Source organism: Molothrus ater, chromosome 3 (genome assembly GCF_012460135.2).
Source record: "Molothrus ater isolate BHLD 08-10-18 breed brown headed cowbird chromosome 3, BPBGC_Mater_1.1, whole genome shotgun sequence".
NCBI lineage: Eukaryota > Metazoa > Chordata > Aves > Passeriformes > Icteridae > Molothrus > Molothrus ater.
The window spans coordinates 104,921,190-104,945,975 of NC_050480.2; the positions used below are offsets into that span (position 1 = coordinate 104,921,190).

The 24,786-nt window shown below is 34.4% G+C and overlaps 1 protein-coding gene across 1 annotated transcript in view; it reads right to left on the minus strand.

Annotated features, from left to right (window-relative positions):
* The window catches only part of ASCC3 (activating signal cointegrator 1 complex subunit 3), a 251,823-nt gene that overhangs the window by 45,902 nt on the left and 181,135 nt on the right, over positions 1-24,786 (minus strand). Inside the window, exons 26-34 of the mRNA XM_036380163.2 lie at positions 24,552-24,637; positions 22,933-23,099; positions 22,650-22,795; positions 22,442-22,562; positions 20,296-20,438; positions 10,281-10,418; positions 10,057-10,177; positions 6,484-6,616; positions 3,788-3,913 (exon numbers count right to left, since the gene is read on the minus strand). Of these exons, the coding sequence (XP_036236056.1) occupies positions 3,788-3,913; positions 6,484-6,616; positions 10,057-10,177; positions 10,281-10,418; positions 20,296-20,438; positions 22,442-22,562; positions 22,650-22,795; positions 22,933-23,099; positions 24,552-24,637 (1,181 nt within the window). The remainder of the gene's footprint in view (positions 1-3,787; positions 3,914-6,483; positions 6,617-10,056; positions 10,178-10,280; positions 10,419-20,295; positions 20,439-22,441; positions 22,563-22,649; positions 22,796-22,932; positions 23,100-24,551; positions 24,638-24,786) is intronic.

The window sequence follows — 24,786 nt, forward strand, 5'->3', positions numbered from 1 at the left end:
GCAGAAAATATACTGGAGCAGCATATAACCATAATTTGTATTCATATGTTTTATTCACATGTTCAGCTAATCATAATGAGAAAATGTAATTTAAAGTAAAACATAAATGTATGATAAGGGCTTCATCAGCCTGAGACTATAATTTATGCTGTATTATTCATTCACTCCAAAAAACTTTGCAAAACTGATATCAAGGGGAAAAAACCCTTAATAATAATTCTCAGAATGAAATAATAAAATATCTTTTTTCAGGTTTTCACAAGGAATTTACATAGAACCTGGTTTTGTAAGTGTGCACATGTACACAGATGCACTCTCACATATAAATACATAAATACATACATTTTAATAGTGATGTGATGTGTGCTCTTAGGATATCTAAAAATTAACTTTCCAAATGAAAGATGATTCTGCTTAACTTTACATCTGTTATAAATTTCTATTTCTCTTTTACTGCACATGTATCTGGAAAACATCATAACCTGATTTACAGAAAATATTTCTCATAGACATTCTTTTATAGAAAGTCACAATTATAATCCTTTATAAGGGTAAAAGAATGAAATACCCAAGGCATTTCAGAAAAGGAATGGAGATAGATGAGCCTGTCCAAGTAGCCCCTTGCAAAGAACAGGGCCCTTTGCTGATCTGTGTGATATGACCTTGACTAAGTAAAGAACACAGGGACTACAGCTCCATGTGGAAAGGAGTACATGTTGCACTCCTTGGCTGAGGTAGCACAGAAACTGTGAAAAGCTCTGCACTTAGGATTAACTGTTTCCAGGGAAGGGAAGAACAGGGAAGAAACTCTGGATCTGGAGACTGAAACACTTTGATAAACATTTCATTAGGACCACCCCTGTCATTCATGTGTGATCTCCCAAACAGGATAAGCGTGACTAGTTGTCATGCATCGGAAAAAAAACTAGCACTCAGCTACCCTCCTTCCCCAAAGCAACAGCTCCATTACCCCTCTTATCTAGACAGTTATAACCTATTCCATAGAGTTTGAGAAACAGGAGTTTATCAAACAAGAAAATTAAAATGGTTTGATGAGAAGGAGTATTTTACCATGCAATGATTTTCCACACCATTAAAACAACTATCATTAGAAGTTTAACAAATTATCTCAAGTTTGCCAGGAAAACTTTCATGATGACTTCATGTTTAGAAGAAACCTGGATACTTAGAGGAAAAAGATACTTGGATCTCTATCCCAGAACAAAGGTAGATTACCATTACTTCAATAGTACAAATTGCAGGCATTCAGTAAGGCATTTTATGGTACTGGATTGGAATTGGATGGGATGATCCTACGTTTGTTTATGCAGCTTTAATATACAAGTAGCTAAAACTGGCAATAAATGAGAATATAAATCTTCTGCATATTACCTAAGCCCATTATTTTGGGGATTTACACCATCATATGCAATGACTTTTATGCCAATGAATCCCAAGGCATTTTACTTATCATGCATATGGGAATTACTTATTCACCACTAAGGTACAATCACCTGCTGTCTGGAAAATAGGTCTTGTTTCACAGTGGAGAAAAAGTCAACAAAATTGCTTTGGGGCAGGACACAATAAAGAACACTTCTGTCAAGTGACAAGGAATGAGTATTGCATAACCATCTAGACCAAAAACTAGCAATTGTGCTTCTATTCTTTTGAGAAAAAAAACCAAAAAAAACCCCAACCCAAATCCTAAAATCTTTGGATTATTAAGAACCACAAATATTTTTTGTTTGATAATATCAATCATTTCATATGCTCTTTTATGGCACAGTAAAACTCCATTACCATAATGCAACTTATTCAGAGTTATCTCAACAATCACTGACTTCTCTTTGTAAACCTCTTCAGTTTTCCTTGGATGTATCTCATTCAAACACTGACCATGCTGGAACTGCTTGCTTGGCTTTCAGAAGGTCTGAAAATACCACAGATAGCAGGTCCAGGAAAACTACTAACTAAGTTTAGTAACTTTGGATGAAACTTAAGACTGTAATCATGTCAAAGAATGGAATGCATGCACATCCATTACATTTGTGCTTGGTATCTAGAAATGATTTGACAAACTGTTTGACAGAGTAAATAATGTCCTTATTTTTTTTCCCTTTATGACTAAGTACAGAAGGAATGCTGAGTACCTGTGTGGATAAAGAGCTCAACTTGTCAACTGTTCCAACCTGTCTGTGTGGTGTTCCAATGCAAGACTCCAATTTCAATAGAAACTTCATTATTCATTCCTACCCTGCCATTATGGGCATAACTAGTCAAGATCTGTTCATCCTGGTTCTCCCTACAAAGACTCTACATCTCATTATGAACGTTATGAAGTTCCTTTTTTTTTGCCCCCCATCCCCCCCAACATTCTTCCCATCTCAGAATAGCAGAACTTTTGCTTTGAAGTTGAAATTGTGATAACTCCAGATTTAGCTGTCCATGACAATAAAGAAACTGCTGAGAAAAACTGACCAGCAATCAACATGCCAACCTCACACTCAAAAGGAAATCTTCTTTTATATTGGGAAGAGATTACCTATTAAATGAAACAATATTTCTATATTCCACACTTACCTTTGGCCTATATGCTGTGTCTTAAAAAAATGTACCTACCACAGATACCACATGATCAAAGCTTAGCAAAACCAAATCAACTACAGCACTTTACCAAAGCAATTCAAGAGCAAGACATTTTAAAGGAATAGTACTTATTCTTTATACTAAAAAAGTATTAAATATAACATTTTAAAAAATCATAATTTAACTCTCAGAGGAGAAATACCCTTCCCATAACTGTATGCATTGTATCACTTATAAAGTAAGAAAATTGAAAATGCTTTCTTTAGTTTACAGTTCTAATGCTCTGCATTTTTTATTTCTCAAGAAGACTAGATGGAAATTCTGTTTGTTTTGTGGGAGATTCTCAGCATAGGACTAGATACAGAATTAAAAACTAATAAAAGACTTAGAAAGAATTAAAGGAAATTATTTCATCACCTGCAGGGTCCCAGCAGCACTTGCCCATAAAGTACCTGGCAGAAAATCTGGCCAAATGCTATGGACATTAACATGATTTCAGAAACACAACACACTGGAGTACATCTAGAAATATTTAGTGATCTAAATGGTTAATTCTTTATTTGCCACATTATTTTAGTGGGTGAATGATCACATGACAGGTAACACACCATTTACCCAAAACAGCCTTGTGGCAAAGGCAGGCTACACTGGTGGAACAGCTCAGAATGATCTGCATACCAGCTGGAGCTAGGCAGGATGATAGCAATCACTGAAAATATTGCACACATGGTTTCACCAGGGTACCCTAATGAAAGCAAACATTATCACAGAGAAACAGCTGATAGTTATTCTCTCATTTATTAGGAAAGTCCAAGTCTTAATAAATTTTCTAAAGAAAACTGAGCAGAACATATCAATGTGGTAGCTAAAAAAAAGGTACTGCATTATAAATACAATATCCGAAGGAATGTGATAATCTGGAATTTTATTTTAGGGATGCTGGTATAGCCCTCTCAATAAGGTTATTTTATTGCTGTAACTAAGTTGTAAAGTTATCTGCCAAAAAATGCATTTATATTTAGAGTAAAATTTATAAAAAATATGTGCTCACAAATTTTAATCCACATGTAGGCCAGCAATGCTCCTGCACTGGAGACTGTGAAGTATTTCTAGGCTCCAACAGCAGACAGATCACCTTTGGATCAACTCTAACCTCAAGTTACCTTGAGATTAAATTGCCTTTATATTGTATACTCACGTTGGGTTCATTATAAGTCGACGGAAGAAGTACGTCCAGGTGATATAATCCATTGCATCCTGCTTAGATGTAATAGTTCCAGCCGCAATTTCAGCATTCAAGTGGTCAGCCAGCACCTCTAACAAGCTGAAGAACAGGAAACAAAAGGATTTAGCTGACTTTACAATCACAAAGACAGGTAATATATTTTGTAGAGTTGTCCATTAAAAGGTTTATTACTTTCAATCTGAAAATATTATATATTTTTCTTCCAGTAAAAGGGAAGAGGGGAAGAAGGGGGAATGTAATTGCAAGGTCAGTCATCTTCTTTACATGATAGTGGAATGAAGCTCAAATTATTTTTTGATTGGACCAAGAATGCACAAGTTTAAATCATTCATGGAACATATTCAGATGGAGCTACTCGTGGTAACTTCTGAATATTGTATGTTGACCATATGATCATGCTGATTTAATCCAATAGAGAATCATATGGAAAGACAAACAGGAAATGAAACAGTGGCAATAGCTTAGCTAATACTTGACAAATACTTCAGGGCTATTAAAATTACATCAAAACTGCTTCCCCCAGATTTTGCCTCATCTTCATCCAAAAAAAACCAAAAAAAAAAAAAGAATAAGAGCAGCTACTTTTACCCAGAAACAGAATAAAAAAACAGATTAAAATGATTCTTAAAAAATAAAATAGTCATTAAACAGAACAAAGACCTCCATTAGGGTATCTAATGAGATCATGCCTGGCTAGAGTTCAATCGGAGAATAGCCAATATCCTTAAGGTTCAGCTTAATTTTTCTTGTATTATATCCTTTTTCTTCTCCCAATGTTCTTTTCCTGTTGCTAAAAGTAAAGAATAATCTGGCATGAGTAGCTGTTTTACTGCTCTGTACTGGTGACTGCATGTTTCTAAGGGTCAGAACTGCAGGCATTCTACACAGATTGTCCAACAGAAGCTGGACAGATGATTCAATTGCTATTCCACAGTAATGGATTTCTGGATTTTCTTTTGTTTCTAATTTGCCGTGTTTCAGGCCCATAATCGGGGAGAGCACAAAGACGGTTATGAGTTCAGTGATCAAGTCTTACAATTAAATATGTAAACAATGGCTTTTAGAAAAAATGTTAATTAAAAAACTATGAAGTTTACTTTTACAAATTGGAAATACTACACAAAGCTGATAAATCTGCTCTTTGGTAAAACAGATGGGAAAGCATTCCAAAACTAAAAATGCCCCCAAAAATCCCAACCAGTATCCCTCTGAAGATATGAAATACTTGATCACAAAAGAGACCAAGACAAACCTAAGTTACGTGGTTTACAACCTACAGAAACTAACAAGATTATTATTAATATGTGACTCTTCATATGCAAATTTATAAAATATTCTTTTTTTTATAATAAAAGATGGAATATATCAGAACTACAAAGTAAATATAAAAACACAAATGGAGTTACTAGTAATATTGTAGTCTTCCAAACATGAACAAAAGTGTGATTACTACTGTTATAAAGAAGATATGATTTCTTTCTTTAGAAACACCACTTCCCAAGGAATAGAAATATTTCTTAGTTTATGCTAATGCCATGCAGTCTGGATATATCATCAGCATTTTAATCACACCACTCTTTTCACTCATTAGCTGTCATTTTGAAGAAGTTCAACTCCTAGACTTATGTGCTAAGTGCAACTTCTATGTTAAAATCTGTGGTTTCCTAAGGAAATGAAGTGTATGTTTCCACATTCTTTGTTTGCAAAAATTGTATGTCTGTCTGTGCACCACAGAAATTAAGTTTCAAATACACCAGGCCATTTCAACTACATTTCAAAGGTGGACTGCACTCACAAACTCCAACAAGTTTCCCGAGCAGATAGAGGTCCCATTAACACTTATGTTGAGGGATAAAGTTTCCTTAGGAGAACAATACTGTGAATTCTTTGCCACTGAGAAAAGCTTTCAGTAATGTTCATGCTTTATTAGATCTCTGAGCATTGCTCCATGAAACATTCCTCTACAGGAGACCAATGTAACTAGATTGGCTTCTCAGTGAACAACTAAATAAGTTAAAATATCAAAATCAAGGCACAAATTAGATTATGCTGGACAGCAAACTTTGCATCAACTAGGTTCCAAGAAGCTGTTTGGTGCTGTTTTTACACTTCTCACAAAAATATTGCAATTTTATAGGGAAATATCTGTTAAAAATGTATTAGTAAGAGTTTACACCATGTAAACTTGAACTTTGAACCTCTTGAACTTTTGAGATTTTCCAGAATGCGTTATCTATAATGATACAAATATTCTAGGCAAAAAGTGCTATAAACTCACCTTGCTTTTTTCCTATTAGTAACTTGCCACAGAATTTCAAAGAGGGTTTTGAGGATCATGGATAGTTGTCCTAAACACTGCCCTTGAAGAACAGTTTGTGCTTTCACATGTCTGAGACAACACCCCCTAAATGGAGAAGTACTTGTGGTATTATTTGGGAATGGACTGACTAGCTCAGCAGTGCTTCAAAACTCATGGAAAAAAGGATTTTTCTATATAAAGATGCGTAATTTCTTTTTTTAAATTGTCTTCCTCTTGACCCCAGTGTTTAGGACTTATCCAGCACAGGAATTTTGTTTCCACGTCCTCTATCCCTCATTTATAGTACTGCTTATAGTTTGGTCAGCTTTTCTGATTGCTTTATCTTTACCTTGATTCCACTGGGAATGGTTCATAAAGGAATTTTTTGTAGAAGTCTTTCTTAATATCATGAACTAGAATGACAGCTTTTCCTTGGTCATCGAACTGTGGTCTGCCAGCACGCCCCATCATCTGAAGCACATCTGCCAGAGAGACAATAATGTATAAATCAAATATTTGTTTGGATGTATAAACAAATGTGTTTATGTCTGTATAATGTGCAATATAGCTTTTTTGCATTATTTTGGCCTTGTATGCCCTATTGGCTGCGACATTTCTAAGGTTTTTTTCCATCTCAGATAAAGTTATGATGAACTTCTTTCTGTCAGAGACAATCTTCTTGTATACTTAAAGATTACCCATTGCAATACAATCTAGGATTATATCTAATATAAATTGCCTTTACACTCCTTCCATTCCACATCCATCCTCATTTTATCACATGCAATTAAAGATGATGAATAAGAGAACTCATGAAGGCTGCAATGACAATTGTCTATCATTTCCTAATTTTCAAATACTTGACTTCACACTTACACAAGTTCCTCATGTAGGCTTTTCTGCTAGATATGATTTCCTAGGTTTTGACTACTTTAGAGATAAAAATAGCATATTCAATTTCTAATTACTGAGCACTATTTTATATTTACCACTTAAACAAGTTATATTAGTTATTAGCACTGGAGTGCTAATAACTAATATAACCATCGAGATGGTTTCATATTGTATGTTTTCCTTTTATCACATCATAATATACAGATTTAAAAGTTGGCTCAGACACACTACCTGCACACCATTACTTGTAAATACTAATTAATGACTTCAGTAAACATTGAAAATACTAGTTTATGCAAAACATACTCAACTGGCTACCTGCCTACAAGGATAAGCATGCTTATCATGTATTTGTTAGTTTTCTCTTCATATGAGAAGTGCATCTGCATAGGTAGCTTTGTGCCTCATTCACCATGGCTCTGAATCCTTCTGGTACCTGCAACTGCTATTTAACTTAGAAGAAATAATGGAAAGCAATACATAAGTTTTACATCTTTATTTTACAAGTTTTAATGTTTTTTGCATTTTGTATGAGCTCTATTATACCTGCCCAGTATGTGGCTTGCAGCACCTGGCATTTTGAAGTGATTTATTTGAGTTAATAATCAGTAAGCTTTTGGCCCAAAGCTCTTTTGAGGAAGGAAACTCCAGAAAGTAAAGAATGAGATACATCAACTGACCATAACAGGAGAAACAGACAGCCCAGTTGTGAGTTTTAAGTAACACCTTTTCACTTGTGTACTGACTTATAGAAAGCAATGTTTTTTATCAGTTTATTCCTTTTATTAGCTTAGGAGTGACATTAAGATGTTAAATGAAACTAGTTTAAATCTGCTGCTTCTGAATAGTTGTGTGCACAGGAGGGTGATGGAACAACCTCTTGCTATTCTGTGTGGTGAATTAAATTGTGCATAATACCATATAGGAAATGGACTTACCAAAAAGTGTCAGGAAATTATTTTTGCCAACATCCACTATGTAATTATCCAAACTCAATATTTTCTTTACTGACTATATGTTGCTTGGCTGCTTTTAACCACTGGACTAAACTCCTGAAATATTAAATATGATCCAACTGCTGACTAAATAAATGACTGTTAACTGAGAAAAAGTCCTCCCCAAAACCTCTGACTTCACTCAAAGAAGCATTCTTACTTATTTTGAAATTGCTGTACACTCCAGAATGATTCATTCTGCCCTCAGCTGTTTTCTTGGAGCCAAATGCATTCCTGACACAGAAAGGTAACTTTAGTAGGGAGAAGCCAAGTAATATCATGATGGAACATTGAAGGCATAACTTGAGGGCCGCATTAAAGACAGTATTGTGAAACTTTTGGAAGTATTTCAGAAAGAAATTAATTACATTTTCATTTTATTGCTGCAGCAAAACTGTACTACCTATCCACAGAAGTTCCAGATGCATAAATACTCTCTAGAAAGTTAAAAATAAAAATGCTTTAGGCAAACCACACCACATGTTTCTTCATAAAATAAGGAATCTGCATTTTCTGTTGCAGTGCAGACAACAAAATCTGAATGCTTCCATCACAGATGGTGGTATTCCATCCACCCCCTCCCCTGCCCTTACTGAAGATTCAGGAATTGAACAACACACAGTGTTGAAGAATGGTAATAAAGAGTGAAAGTATCAGCATTCCCTGAAGCCTTTGTGTGAACTTGTACAACAGATTCCTACAACAGCATAGTAAGTCTGCACTGTTTATTGAGTCTCTGATTTCTTTAAATATATTATTTGCTCTATTACTGATTTCTGACAGTGCCATGGATTCAACACAAAATTTAAAGCTTCCGTTGATTTCTTCCCTTGCCGCTTTTCCCCGTTCAGCAATAAACGATCGCCGCCGCTCTCCAGTCGGCACGAGCGCGACACGGCTTCGCTGCAGACACTGCTTTCACTAAGTTTACATCAGCCAAAGGCTGTCACAAAATACAAGTGTGCATGGCTAAGATCCCAGGTCAGACCAGAATCTTTAAAAAAGAGAGTTTGGTCTGGAAATTGATCCCAAGTTTCCTGCAGAGCACTAACCACTAAATTAAGCTCTGTGATGGGTTACTTGAAGAAGTAACCCCTTTAGTATTTTCAGTTTGAGCTTTTTTTATGTTACTCAACTTCTCTCAATGAAAAGACAGTGCATGGCTAAAAAGATGCAACCTAACAAATACCATTTAGATTGTCCTGAGGTGTACACATTGCTAGTGTAGTATAGGAGCATTTATAATAAACTTTCTTTTCAGAAAAGAGAAAGGGAAAACAGAACAGGAAACCTGGAATAAATTTAGCTTGTCCTCATTCTTCAAACTTAGTACCATCCAGACAAATATTCTCCCTGTCTGAACTCTAAAATAGTTCTTCCATGGTTCACTTTCTCTAGCTTGTTGAAAACACTGCAGAATGGTTTATGAAAACTGGAGTTTACTGGAGCCAGAAAGCAACGAAAGTCTGTATCAAGCCAGAAATTCAAATATTTAATTTAGCTGCTTATTTCTGAAGTATCTCTTATATCACTGAAGATACCAGGCCAGTTAAGGTTTTTCATTTGCTACCTTAAGTAGTGACTATATATGCATTTTATTTTCTCATACGTGTGTGATTCAACTGTTGCATTTCAAACCATGGCTAAGTTTACTGTTAAAGATTTGTTTCTATTTAGAAAAGGTTTAAGAAATTAAAAAAAACCTCAGCGCTTGAAAAATTCCTTTTATACAATTACCTAGCTAACTAGATACAGAGACTAAGCTTTATACTGTCCCTTTAATTGTTTAATGTCTATTTTGGGTGATACACATTAAAGGAGTTTAGCATGAAAAAAGATTCACGAAACAGAAACACTTTCATTATTGCAGAAAATCTTAAGAGTTCTCTTACAACTTGCATTAAACAAAGAAAAAAACCCTTACCTCATTCTCCTAGTCTTTATCCAAATTCATTTACTAAATAATTGAGGTCATTTGCATATGCTTGAAATACATTTTAGGATTTGAACATTTCCATAATTTATGTGAGTACCTGTAATGGGATAATCCACGTAACGCCTTGTTTTTCCATCGTAGTATTCTGTTCCTTTAACAATTACTAAATGAGCTGGAAAATTTACACCCCAAGCTAATGTGCTTGTGGCAATAAGAACCTAAGACAAAAAGAAAGATTAATGAGGTATATGTAACAAAAAGCCAACTTTCAAAATTCCATGTAAAACTCATTACAGCAGGATTCAAAAAGAACACATGTACCTGGATTTTGCAGTTCACAAACAATTCTTCCACAGTTTTCCTGTCCCTTTCATGCAGACCTGCATGGTGCATGCCTATTCCAAAAGCAAGTGTCAGCTTCAGATTAGAATCTCTAACTGTGACTATAATGTCATTCATCTGTAACAGAAAGAATAATTGCATGCTTTAAAACAGATTACTAAGAAATTTTCAACTTTTTGGTTTCTTATATTTTTTTTTTGTTTTTGTAGCAATGATAATTTGCTTTATGCTGTTTATACAGGCAGGAAATCAGAGCCTTCTTCAGTCTTTGAAAAGACAAGATTTGTCTAAAAAAACACTATATTAACAATGGGGGTGGAATACAAAATGCACATGACTTTATTGACATGCTAAGTAACACAGACAAGGAAATGAAAATGCTGAAAATATCTTGACAGGTCTGGCAAATACCGTGCATTCTGTTCTGTGTTTGTTTAATGCAATCCCTAGTATCAAAGGGGTTAGGTCTGGTATAAAAACATAGCAAATCCCTGCAACCAGTAACATAATAACAGTCATGAAAAATAAATTTGGCTCTCTCTAATACCTTTGAACATTAGAACATTGAACATTATTCCTCAGTTTGATAATTTTGCAGTTATTATTCATCAAAATGAAAAATAGAAAGCTTTCTATTTACGGGCTGAAATGCAAATTAATTTGAAAATTTTTTTGAGTGTGAGTTTGTAATTTATAGACTCAAACTCAGTGAAATTCAACATCTATTAAGTGTGTTCATTTAAAACTTTCAGAAGTCCAGATAAAAAGCTATTTTTATTATTATTACTAATTATTTCTAATCTGATGTCAATGACTTTTGGGATTCTTTTTACTACTATAATTTTAACTATCTTTTTTGCCTACATTTTCAAGTCATAACTTTTATAATAAACTTATTTATTTTTGTAGATGACCTCTGTGAAAAGCCTCTTAGTAAAAACAAATGAAACTGTCTTGTTAAGTGATTCTGCCCTTCAAAATTATTTGTATTGTTTTATTTCTAAGGCCATTTATTATTTTATGTGATTTTAATATAATTATAGCCAGGAACTTTAAAATTTATGCTCTTATTAGTGGTTTCCTGGTGCCACCAGCAGTGGCATCATGATATTGCATACTTAGGGCAGAATCATTCATGGTCATGGGAGGTATAGCCAAGGTTAGAGAAAAAACAGTAGTGCAGAACAAATTAGTCAGGGTAACTGAATAATTTGGACAGTGTTCAGCCTCATCTCAGACTGAGTTCTCCAAAGGACTGAGACCTGATAGCATCACATGACTACAGTGATATTTTCACTTCTATGTAGGACTCTGAGGTGTTTCACTTCTGATGTTCAAGATTGTAACCTCTCTAAATATTTCCTGTGTTTTATAATTCTCAGACCTTAATGTAAATAAAATTATTCACATCTCTAGAGTCAAGTAACATGTTGCTACTTGAGAATCCTTAAAAGGCACCAAAATATCTACAGAATATAACAGCTCATATTGAGGATTTTAAAACAAACAAACAAGATTTTGTAAATCAATCAATTTTGTCAGGAAGAGTAAATTGCAAAGCATTTAAAAAGTCTCTTTGTTGAAGTAATCTTGACTAACAGAACCACAACTGATGGCAGTAACAGGGAAACTAATTAAAACAAGAAATTGTTCAACTTTTGACAGATCAATCAATTTCATCTGTCAATAGAAGCTCCTAAACTTTATTTCCCCTCACAATGCAGTTGGCTGGATGTTCCTGAGAGTTTCCTGTACTGTAAGACATGGAAGGTTTGTTGTATAAACTGATCTAGCACATATAAAATAAAAGGGTGCTTACAAGAGTGGAAGGGTCCATGAAATACTGAAAAAAAGGGAGCAGAAAGAAAAAAACCAAATGAATTGAGAAGTGAAGAGGGGATAAGTCCATTTAGGAAAGGGAAGTATGAAGCAGGGTAGATAAGTCCAAGAGAATAAAGAGATGAATGACAGGAGGATATGTTAAAGGATAAAGTTTATCTATCTAGATACAATCACCAAACCTTGATTTCTCTAGTCAACATGTAGACATGTGACTTCAGTGTAGACAACATGAATTATGACCCATCTTAGAGAGTTTTTCTTTAAGATTAAAAAATATCTGGATAAAATGGGAACACACATACTGTTTTCTCTACAATTATGACCATCAACATGCAATACTAAAAATATTATCAAACCTATTAATGATTTTTTTACTGCAGGTTTATTAATTGGTACTAGTAGTGCATAGGCTCCTTTTGCCTATGTACACACTTTAAGAAATAATAAATATATGTATACATTGAACAGGAAATTAGGATAAAAAATAGAAAACAAAATTGGTAAATACGTGAAAATAAAAAAAAAGCATTTAGATTTTAGTCAGTTTCTGCATTAAAGAATTGACAAAAGATACTAATGGCTGAATTAATTTTTCTTCTCCCCACCAAGAATCAGCACCTTATGATAGTTATGTCTTTAACGTAAGGGAACAAGCAAATTCCAAAGACATTAATTTCATTATTCACATCAAAAGAACGTGATATTGGGAAAATAATGAATCTAAACCCCCCTTTCCTCTAGAACAGTACAGGGATCAAATTAGCTGATTGGGCTTAGTGATTAGACTGTTCCTTCAGCACACACAGTTTTACACTGGGAGCTATTTCCAGTACACAACCTGAGCTAAACCTTTCTGCCATAGAGTTGCCAGCACAAAACATCCTAAATTCACGCTGCTGGGAATTTATTCAAAGATGTTCTTCTTGCTTTTACAATCAGTGGTGGTTATTTTTTTTCCCCTCTGACTCGTATTACAGCGGCGGCCTGTGGTGCTGTTAGTCATACCTGCAAAGCTGTGTAATTTACCACAGGAAAACTAAAGAACCCTTAGCAGGAGCACTGGCACATGTACTGCTATCCTGTCATTTTAGCAGCAGGGAATCCTAGTCATTTTTAGCTGACCCCTTACTTTCACATAAATCACTGTAATAAACATAACTGTTTTACCCATAGGCACAATCCAAGGCTTAAAATTCTCATGTCAATTTATTTAAAAATGTAACTCCCTTTTGTCAGAGTAGTGTAAGAATATTATAAATTTCTATTAAGAAATAATGGCACAATTAATAGGTTCATTAACAAGAAACAGACACAGCACTGTGACTATAAAACAAATCTAACATTTCTGAATTGTTATGACTCAATTACTACTTATCTTTCTGAAAACAACTGTCATGTAGTTTTACTCACAGAAGGATAAATGAAATCTATGTTATCTTAAGAAAAGAAAAAAATTAAAATAATATCAGGAAATACAAATTGTACTGGCATTATAAAAAGCCCTGTACAACACCAATGCAGGGAACTTAATGCCAGGAAGGGATTTTTCCCTGGACTCATACACAACCAGGATCAGGCACAGGCTGAAAGGTTTGGCTATCTTTCTTAGCTTTTTTTTTTTTTTTTTGATGAACTAATTAAAATATCTTCTGAAAACCAATTTGGGAACCTGGTAGCACTGCAAAATATTTTAAAATAAACTTTATTTCTACATTTTCTGTTCTTATTTCTAAACAAACCAGATTTTTGTCAAACTACTAAGTAGTCATTTTCTTTGTTCCTGCACATATGTAAACTGTTGAACCATTTACTTTAAGCTAATAGAACTTTTTTTTTATATTTTAAATTTATTATACTTAAAAAGCTTTTGTAGAAAGATAGGATTCCATTTAAGCAGATACATTACCCTGTGCCTGAAATACATTCCAGTCAGAGTATAATTCAGCAAGTTGATGACAATGCTGGCTCCAAAAGAAAGGAGGAGACCAGATTGGACAAGAATGAGCTAACAGATTGTGCAGCCCAATTCTGTCCCTTTGAGTGTGATATATTGTTTCAAGATGCTAAAACCCCATACTTTCTCAAAGCATATCTGTTGTGCTGGTTTTCCCATTTTCACAGAATCCTCATTATTAGTACTCTCTACTCTTTTCAAAGCACGTCAGACTCAGACCATATGCCACTGAATAATGCTTATCAATTGTCTAAAATGCCCAATAGAAGAAAGATCTGCCAAACAAAAGAATCGTGAAAGTTATGAAGTATTTTACAAAAATAATTACATATTTCACATCTGCTACAGATGTTAAGTGAAATAAAAACATCTCCTTGTTATAACTAAATGTTAATTTTTATGACACACTTTTGTGTCATAAAACCAACATCTTGTAGAAGGAAGTTGAACTTCTAGAATGACTGAAACACTTAGAAATCATTCTTGGGTACCCTCCTGATCTTTAAAGGCAGGAAAAAAAAACCTCACAAAATTACTTTTGATGAAGAATTGGCTTATACTACAGAGCTATCCCACACAGAACAAGCTGCCTAAAAAAACTCAAATAATATTCAAGGAACATTTTAAAATGTGTTTTAAACAGTTGAGATATATCATTAAATCATATTTAATAATATATAATAATATATTAAAGAATAATAATATAATAAAACATTTAACACTAAAAGACACATTTAAATGACAGCAATATGCCTGTTCACGACACAGACCAGATTCTTCTATTCCTGTTTTATAGCACAACATTACCTCAAAACATTAACATGGAGATAATAGGTTGTTTGATTTAAAGGTTAGAGAAGGAAAAGCCATCTTTTGTCTTTCCAAGAATTTTTAGGATTTTTTTTGTTGGTTTTGGCTTTTTTCTTTGTTTTTATTAACAATGCAAACTGGCTATTGATAAAATTTAATTCCCTTTCACACATACAGCTATGTGTATTTCCACACAGTGCACAAATACACACATACTAATCCATAATTATTGCACACATGTTTATACACTCACATGTATAAAATAGTAAAATCAGGATTGGTCTGATTTATTCTTCTGGAGTCAATGAATGTCCTTCATTCAAGGGCCTTTGAATTCTGTGGAAGCAAACTATTGCCTGATATGGATGCTATTGAATATTACTGCAGGTATCTTTGTGCTAGAAGATATTAGCTATTTCTAGAGGTTTCATAAAGAACAGTCTTAACAAGATGCAGATGGCCAAAGGATGCACAAAACAGAATGCAAAAACCATTGTGGTTAAAGTTAAAACTATATACACTGGTACACTTCTTCTCCTTCCTTGCACTGTAAATATTAAAGAAAAATAAATCCAAGTATCTGGACAGGGAATAAATTTTTAAAGAAACTCCACCAAACAAATAAGAAAACACCCTGCTTGTCTGCTGGTGAGAAATGCATTCTGACTTCAAACAATAAACCATAAATACTACTTTTGTACTTTTGTTTTAGGTTAAAAAACAAAAGGCTATAAAAACATTAGAGAAAAATAAATAAACTGAAAACTTGATTCTAATAAATTATGTTGTAAAAAGATTGCAACATTTTCTGCCACCGCAGATGTAGATGCAATTTGTGACAGGGAAGGACTTGCTCCTCTTCAGTCAGCTCCTAATGTAGACCAGTATAACTGATCTTACCCAAGCTGACCATCAGAAGCTGGTGGCACTGTCTGTCTCCAAAATGATAATCTGAGCTATTGTCCCTTTTAACAAGATAAGTAATGGCTCACAAGCTTGAACATGACAGTCCTGGCTGACAAGTCCAAATTAGAATTTCAGCTAGTAAGTCTATAATTAAAAATCCTCTAATGATTATACAAAAAAAACCAGGGTAAGCAAAACATTTTCTTTTTCCATGGGCATGCTGGCATCAAAGAACAAGAGAAAGAAATGAAGAACCACTCTATTTACAGATGCAGTCTCCTCTTTGAGATGCACTGCCCATTCACATTCCTTGTGATGATGCACCTGTGCCTCAAAAGCATGACCAGGACAATCTTTACAGACTGATGTCTAATGAAGAGTCCTTGCTGTTATTGCAGATGGCAAGGAAAACAGCTTCTGCTGCTGCTTCTCCAGTCTTTGCTGAAAAATAAACTCAGTCTTGGGGCACATTGCAAGAGAGAGAAATTTTGGAATGCATATGGGCAATGCAACTTACAGAAGAATTAAAAAACCTCATGAAGGCTCTAAAGGGAACTGTTCTTTTTATCCTAGAGACTGCCCACTCATACTCTGGATGAACTGTAGCAATGTTGCTTAAATCCTGAAGAATGTCTGCATGTGCAGTTGGAAAATGTAGGGGTGAGCTTTAAAGCATCAGCTACAAATCCTGGTAAGTATGGTATTTCAAACATCATTGGAGACTTCCCTGGTAAGACTAAAGTATATGTAATGCATCAGGTCTCTGAGTGGCCATTTCTTCACAAAAAAGCATGCACAGAGCCTGAAACTTAGTTGGATAGAATCTATGAAACAAATTTAACTATTTTAATGCAGCAACAGGCCCAGCAGAGCTGCAAAACTGAGCAATACTAGAAACAACAATTTTCATTAAGTACTGGCCAGATTTATGAAGATTGACTGCTGTCTCAGCTTTCTGAATGCCTTTCAACTTTCTGAATATTGTAATGGGTATGAGCCAAAACCTGCGTATCAGACATGAAATTCAAGGAAAATGTCCAGGAAGAACCATTCCCAAAACCTAATGAAGCTGCCTATAAGATATCTATTTTTCAATAGATGCCTGTATAACAAAATTCCTTCGTGACCATAATTCAGTTGCACCTGTTAGATAATGACTCCTTTGAGGGAAAGAACATCTTGCATGATTCCTCCATGATCCAGGCAAGCTGTTATCTACTTTGGTGGCAACAGTTGAAGGGTTGTTTCTATATGTCACTTATACATACAAATATGTTTTCCAGAAGGTTCATGCAAGTTCATGTCATTTGAAATATAACTGATTGATATGCTGCCTGAATTTGATATTTGGACCTGGAAGTGGATTTGCCTGTTCTCTGAGAGTACTGTGAAAAGCAGCCTGGAAGTTTGTGAACAGAATAATTCATCACAAGCTTCAAACAAGAGCCTGGTTTACCACCAGAGAGAGAATCTCTACAGAGAAGATGAGTGAAGCTAACATGATGGCATAGCTGATAAACAAAGATCTAGTATTGCTAACAGCACATTAACAAAGACTCAGTACTGGTCTCTGCTGCATTCCAGTCTCTTCCCCACAAGGCCTGAATCTCTCTGATACCACCACAAAGAAGAACAAAGAAAAAATGTATTTAATGGCTGTAAGAATCTGTCTTTACCTCAACATCAGTCGTTTAGAAGTTATTACGGATGGCATTGTTTTAGAACATTTCAAGAAGGCCTTAAGAAATCTACTAGGAAGGTCACATAAACAGATGAACTTTTAGCCATCATGTAGCAAACCCAATTAAACCATTAAACAAAACTTACTAATGAGTTCTCAAAGGAATCTTATGCCAGCCAAAATTAATATTATGTATAGTATGTATTATGTATAATAAGGCCGACTGAAGAAAAAAGCCATGGTCTGAGATACAGCTTGCTAACTTTCTATACACCCATGAAAAATCTCTTATATTTCAAAATACTTGGCAGTTAAGAATTACATCTATTTTGAAAATAAAGTAATTTATCTGTAAATCTCCCTAAAGGAATAGTGGTTGGCAAAAAAAAAACAACCCAAATGTGAAAAACTGAAACTGAAGAAAAAAAATGTTGTTTAAAAGGCAACAAAATTTAATTCTTCTGACTGGTCCATTTTAATCCCATATGGAATTAAGAAACTCTCTAAAATTGAGAAAATTTCCAAAACTGAAATTTTGGAAAAGGGATTAAGACATGGAATGCCTGCTATAAAGTATTTGCTAGTTCTACTTTTCAAACTTAAAAGTTTTATAGTGGTCTGGAGAGAATTTTGTCTATTTCCTGTCTAATTCTGACTTTAATATTACTTGAGATTAAATTTTTAAAATTTAAACCCCCTAAATTATGATTAGTTTTTATTATTATTAGATTATTATAAAAAAATTGGGTAGGATATATACTATGTATGCAGCACTACTAGAGCTTTGTCCTTTGCTTCAATGTCAAATGAAACTCAGGCTAATCGTGCTCATTTAAAACACAAAACTACAAACTAGGCCCATAATTGCCCAAAGAAATGTCCACTTGAAATTGTGGGTGCTTCAAACAGAATTGTGTTCTGCATAATAGTGGTAAGATATAACAACTTAGAACTTAATCCTCAGTCTTTTACATTTACGTAATCAGAACTGAGTAACTTGGTAGGTATCTCATGCTCCAAACATTCAGCTTATTAATTCAAATACAAATCATATGCAAATGTTATTAAACTAATAAATGCAAAGTCTGCTTGTCCTTGTTGGCTCCTATTTCAAAACCTTCAGAGGCTTATTCTGAAACATGAAATTCAAAGACTCCTAATAGAAAACCCTTTTCCAGCAAGTGAAGAAGCTTCAGTTATAGTTCTTTTCAGAATAGCAGTCGCTCCCAGGACTTGGGGAAACTATTCATAATAATGCAAGTCATTTAGGGCAAGCTGCACAGTGCATATTCTAATTCTAGGTGAGATTACTGCAGTAAACCAGTACAAGGTACTAGAGTACTCTACTAAGTAATAATAACAACTTGGATATAAAATGTTTCTATTAGGTTCAAGAAAACATTAAATAGAGGATATACAGCTAGAAAAGTACCTTCAAGTTGAGATATGCTTTAGTAATAGTGGTTTATCAGCCAAGATGGCCATTTTCTATTTTAAAATCCATCCAAAACAGAAAGGCTAAAGATGTTATGCTTTATCTCTGGGAAATCTCATTTAATTTTTTGGCAAAGAGCAAACAAACACAAATAATATAATCTAGAAACTTATGCTTTTGGATATATACTATTTATAATTGTATAATATTATATATAAATGATCTATTTATATGATACATTTATATTCATATTTATATGACATAAAAATATCCATACAATATTCAACTTGGATTTTATATTTATGGTTCCTGCATTTTGCTGTGTTTTGATCATAAATTATCACAGAAATTCCTAGTAGAAGATTTGCAATAAATCCAAAATCTAGTAATCCTGAGTATCGATCAGAAAAACCTGTTTTGCAGCAATGATATACTATAATCAGGACCACTAGTGCAGAGTAAAATAAATAATACTGCATTCAGAGCAGGTGTTGAACTGTGTGAATTAAATATAATCTGGTATACAGTTTGAAGAATACAGATAAAAGAGAATATTGAAAGGTTGTTTATTATTTAGCCATCATTCACATTTTGCAGTAAACAAAAGAAGATTGAAAAAAAGAAGAAAATGTAATTAAAGATTATATTTCTTGAAAAAGAGCAAAAAATAAGTCTTTCTGCTAGCATTGTTTAACATCTAAGTGTTTCACTTTGCAATCTTTATATTTAAAAAAATCTTGGCAGAGGTTTCTTTACTTTTTTATATCATTGATTTATTTCATTGATATGCAAGACTGAAGCATTGCTAAATGATTGGTTCTGCAGTATATCTATCTATCTAGGAATATAGATGGATGCATGTATGTACATAGGTACATATATTCACACAGATATATATGCAAATACATATACTTAATGCATCTTATGAGAAGGATGATTTTTCTCTTAAAACACCGGAGGAGATTTGGTTTAGATTTCAGCTTAACATCTATAAGTCACAGATGTCCAGCTGTAAACTTTAGAGAGCACTAGCCCTCTTTCTTTTAGTCTTTGTCTTATCTTGGTTTCAAAGACTTGCACCCTGTGATATATGCTGTCTGGGACCATGGAAGTAGCATTAATAAGATATGCAGGAAAAAACAAAGATAAAAGAGTTTGTGTTCTGAAGTTCAGCTCTTGCACAGACGCTTCTATAGCCTTAATGCTGTCCCTACTTTTAATACATAGGGAAATTTAGCATATGCACAACTCTTTCAAGATCTACCCTCAAACGACTCTTTTGTTTCAGATGAATTTTTTTTTGTTTTCAAACAAACATCAGTAAGATAGAAGCAAAGCACAAATGAGGAAGGTAAAATGATTCTACCTCTCTTTCATCCATCTTCAGCCATTGTTTGGGATCATCCTCTGTGGCCAGGAAAGCTATGAGATCTAAGGCAGTGAGCCTTGTCTGACGTCTGGATGACACAAAAATAAGTACAGGCTTGGCTGGAGAATGACTCCGAATTGCTGTTGAGCAAAACAGAATTTGAGAATTAGACCCTTTAATGACAAAAATGAGAGTTTCTCTTTGCAATCCCGTGGCAGCTGATAGACCTCTTGCAGATGACATTGAGGTATGTCTACTGAGCCTTTATTCTACTGGATGGATTCAAATGAGGTGAGAGTACACCACCTCTGAACCAAAGGCCATAAAACTACATGTAGCTGAGTCTTCAGCTACTTCAGTGAACACTGTAAGCTAATTAAGAGAACCAGTTATCCAAAAAAACCCAACAAAGCACCACAAGATCTAGACAAGCTTCCTAGACTTCAAGCTTGTGAATTTCTCTATCTCAGCCTAAAAAGCATGTTAATGTTTTTTCTACACTGTTGGGGTATGTTGTCTCAGACTCAGTGCCATGAAGGTCTAAAATTTGCTTTCTGCCTGACCCAGAGCTTGAGCTGTGTAAACTCATGCCAGCCTACAGAGGATCACTTCAATCTACCAATATCAGAAAAGGGAAAAAAAGCGGAAAGTGACTTTTCAATAGCTGCTGTGAAAGCGGGCATTACAGTAAAAGAGAACTTGGTTTCTGTGCCAACTAACTAGTTCAATATATTTAAACCAATTATGATATATTTAAACCAATTAGGTTTTAGGACTTTTTAAAATAGCATTTTCTTGCTCAGCCCATCTTTGAAAAGTTTCAGGTTGCAGGGAAATTTTTATGGTCTCAGGAATAAGTATTGCCATGAAAATGCTAAAATAACCTTGACTGTATCATGTCAAACAAGTCGGGAACAGAGCGTGCAATAAATCATATTTATACATATTTTCTAAAATCAACAAGCACTAGAAGTATAAACAGGTGTACCTAGAATTTCAAATACTCTCTTTAAAGCACTTATAAATCCGTTTGTGTGTTTTCTCATGTACTTCTCATTCAAGCAATTAAATTTATGTATTGTTAATTTCTGAAAACTATTTCATACTGCCCACCAGCACATCTTATTCCTCAGTTCATGAACACTACCCAGCATGTGCTCCTGCACACACACATACGCAATGCAGTTATGAAATTATTGAAATGGGAAAATTCATGTGTATTTATACCTTCCAACTATATATGCCAATATATCTAAATATTTTAAAATACCAACATCTAATGGATTTTTGTTGCTTCAGGAACAGGTGTAGCAGAACAGCCCAAGACAGATTTATTGTTCATTAGTGTTTTTGTACAACACTCTTGTGGAGGTGTAAATAATCCGAGCTGTCAAGATTGGTCTCTAGTCCACAATCAATACTTTGCTTCTGTCATAAGGCTAATTAAAGCAGCTAAAAAGTCCCCTCACAAATGTCACCTCACAATCAACAGCAGTTCACACCACAAAATTTATTTTGGAGGTTATTTTTAATTGATATAATAAATAATCCTTATGTAACCAAAACAAAACATGTTCAAATAAAATACAAGAGAGCTTTTCTTAAATCTATACTGCTTGCCAGCTTGGTTAAGAATAAAAAATTGGAAACAGAAGCATATCTGGATGCACTACAAATTTTGAATTTTATGGTTATTGCTTTGAAACTAGAATTATAGGAGGTTAGCCTGACTTGCAACTTCTGTTCACAATTTTTTTAATGCTAACATGCAGTGGTCCATATGAAAATACCTCAGCAGATTAATAATATGAATGATTTTATTGCTTTCTAAATTTCCAATATTTTTACACGAATATTTCTTTCTGGTGTCAAACACTAAGAGAAAACACATTTTATTTCCCCTTCACTAACACTAATTTTATTCTTCTGTTCAAATACATTACATTCCTCTTTTACATGTTGCATTTGCAGCACACTTTATGTTTCAGACAAATATCTTTGGGCCATTAGCGGAGCAGATTCTCCCAATACATGCCAAGAGTACATACACTAACACATGTTGCAAATGTGCTGCAAATGAACTATGCAAAGTCCCTTTTTCTATTAGAGAAAGGAAGAAAAGGTCTAGGAGCTGGTTGCTTACCCTGAAAAGCAGGTTTGTTCATGCTGGCCATGCGAGGACAGTAATGCTGGCCAGGGAAGCCCTGGATGTGCACCTCCAGAGGAACTGGGCGCACCGATGGCCGGAAGTTGAACAGACCCATCTACAAGAGAAGATTTTTTTCAAGTTTAACCTTGAATTATCTTACCAATTGCTATTTTGTTTTCCTGCATGAAAACTTTTTTCATACCTGATTAATGTTTAGCCAGTCAGCCAGGTCTCTGGCATTTGCTAAAGCAGTGGATAAACCAACCACTCTTACTGGCTTCTCAGTGTGAGATGAGATAAAGTTTGTTCGAGACACAATGACTTCCAACACTGGGCCTCTCTCATCCCCTAGTAAATGAAAAGTAAATGGAAAAACAGAGAAAAAGGAAAGGTTCAGATGTCAAGAAGTATATTCACATCATAAGTAGCAGCACACTTCTTCAAACTTAGCAGTGATTCTGATCAAAAGCAGTGAAACATCTCACCTAGAAGATGGATCTCATCTATGATGAGAATGGCAACTTTTTGAACATAGCTTCTGTTCTGCCAGCTTCTGCTGACACCATCCCACTTCTCTGGGGTAGTAACAATCAGGTCAGCTTGGGCAATAGCTCTCATATCAGGAGTCACATCTCCTGTCAATTCTACAACCCTGTAATCAAGAAGGACAGTGGCTTGGCTTTACAAAGCTTTACAACATCTTAATGTTAAAATTATTTACACCTTTATAACTTAAATTCTTAAAAGAGGGAAGAAACAAAATTAAGCAAAGTAATTTTCCTTCTTGTCAAATACATTTAATAGGATTTTAAAAATTGTTTTAAGTAAATAAACCTGCCTCTTTGTTTTCCTAGTAAATACCATATAAATACCAAATATCATTCTTCAGCAAAACGATATAGAAAGAAAAGGAAGAATATGAGTCCCAACCAACAGTTAGTTCTTCAAAATGAAGATAACATAATACTGGTATGATGTAATGTGAACCATAACATCCTGTCACAGACAGGATGAAAGCTTTCATGGAGGCTACCAAGTTGCTGCCTGCTGTTCTGCATAGATCTCTGGTTTGAATAATAAGGCTAAATTGCAGTGTGTATTGCATTTGTTCGTGAAGGTCCATTAAGACTGGTGCAGAGATTAGCCTCAGATTACTTTTTGAAGAAGATTAGCAGATTTTTTCCAATTGTTTGCAGCATTTGTGATGACCCATCATTTTAGATGGATCCATTATAAAGGGTTTTAGACATTTCAATGACATATTCAAACCCAGTTGAACACCAAACAAAAATTCCTAAAAGTAACGTGTATATTCTGTTAAAGATTATAGTCACAAGTAACTGTAAATTACAAAAAAAGAAATAGTACCATAAAGTATTTTAGCTCATTTCTGTGATAACAACAGGAATATTTCTGATAATTTCATGGACACAGAGCAGCATCTCTTTCTCTTGTGGTGTGCTTTGAGCTTAACTTAGGAAAAAGACTATATTTGGAGAAGGTGAAGGCCCTAAATAATGCATTCTATGCATAAAAAATTTAGTGCAGGACACTATAATTTTGGAAAGCATCAACATGACTGATATACCTTACAGATCATAAAATAATGGCTGAACTCCAACACCTGGGAAGATCAGCAAGAAATTAATGTTACCAAGGAATAAAATTATATTAATTTATATATGAAGGACATAGTGTGACTACTATTACACAGTTCATGCAAGTCCTGTATGTTCCTTGCAGCTGAGGTTTCTAAGGAGAGCTTAGTTTGACTTACATTTTCAATTTCCAAGGATATTGTGGAGTGAAATCTGAGCTTTGTATTTTTTATACTGACAAGGAAGAAGAGCGAAAATAGCTGGGTATCAAAGCGTATCCCTTTCTTAGTTCTGATTTTGATCTATCACTTTTGATCTATCATTTTTGATCTCAGTTTTGATCTGTCAGTGACTATTGATAAAACTTTTCAAGTACTAGAAATTTGAAGGACAGTATAAAACCAAAACCCTTTTTGAAATACTCATAAGTATTTTGAGATTTTACTCATACTAGATGAGCTGCTCTTTTGTTTCTCATTTCTCTGATTAGGTAAGGAGAAACATACTTTTTACCAAGCTTTTCTTCAATCCTTACTTTCCAGTCCTCAATCCTCTCACGGACGAGTGCTTTCAAGGGTGCAATGTACACTGCCTGCAAAAGAAAAGGCACAAAACTAGAAGTAAACCAAGACACCTTTATTAAAGTGTACCTACAACACATGGTATTTGTGAGATTTGAACCTACTTCTAATCCATAAAATAAATAAGGTCTGAGTTCCTGAAATGACCTATAACAGGATT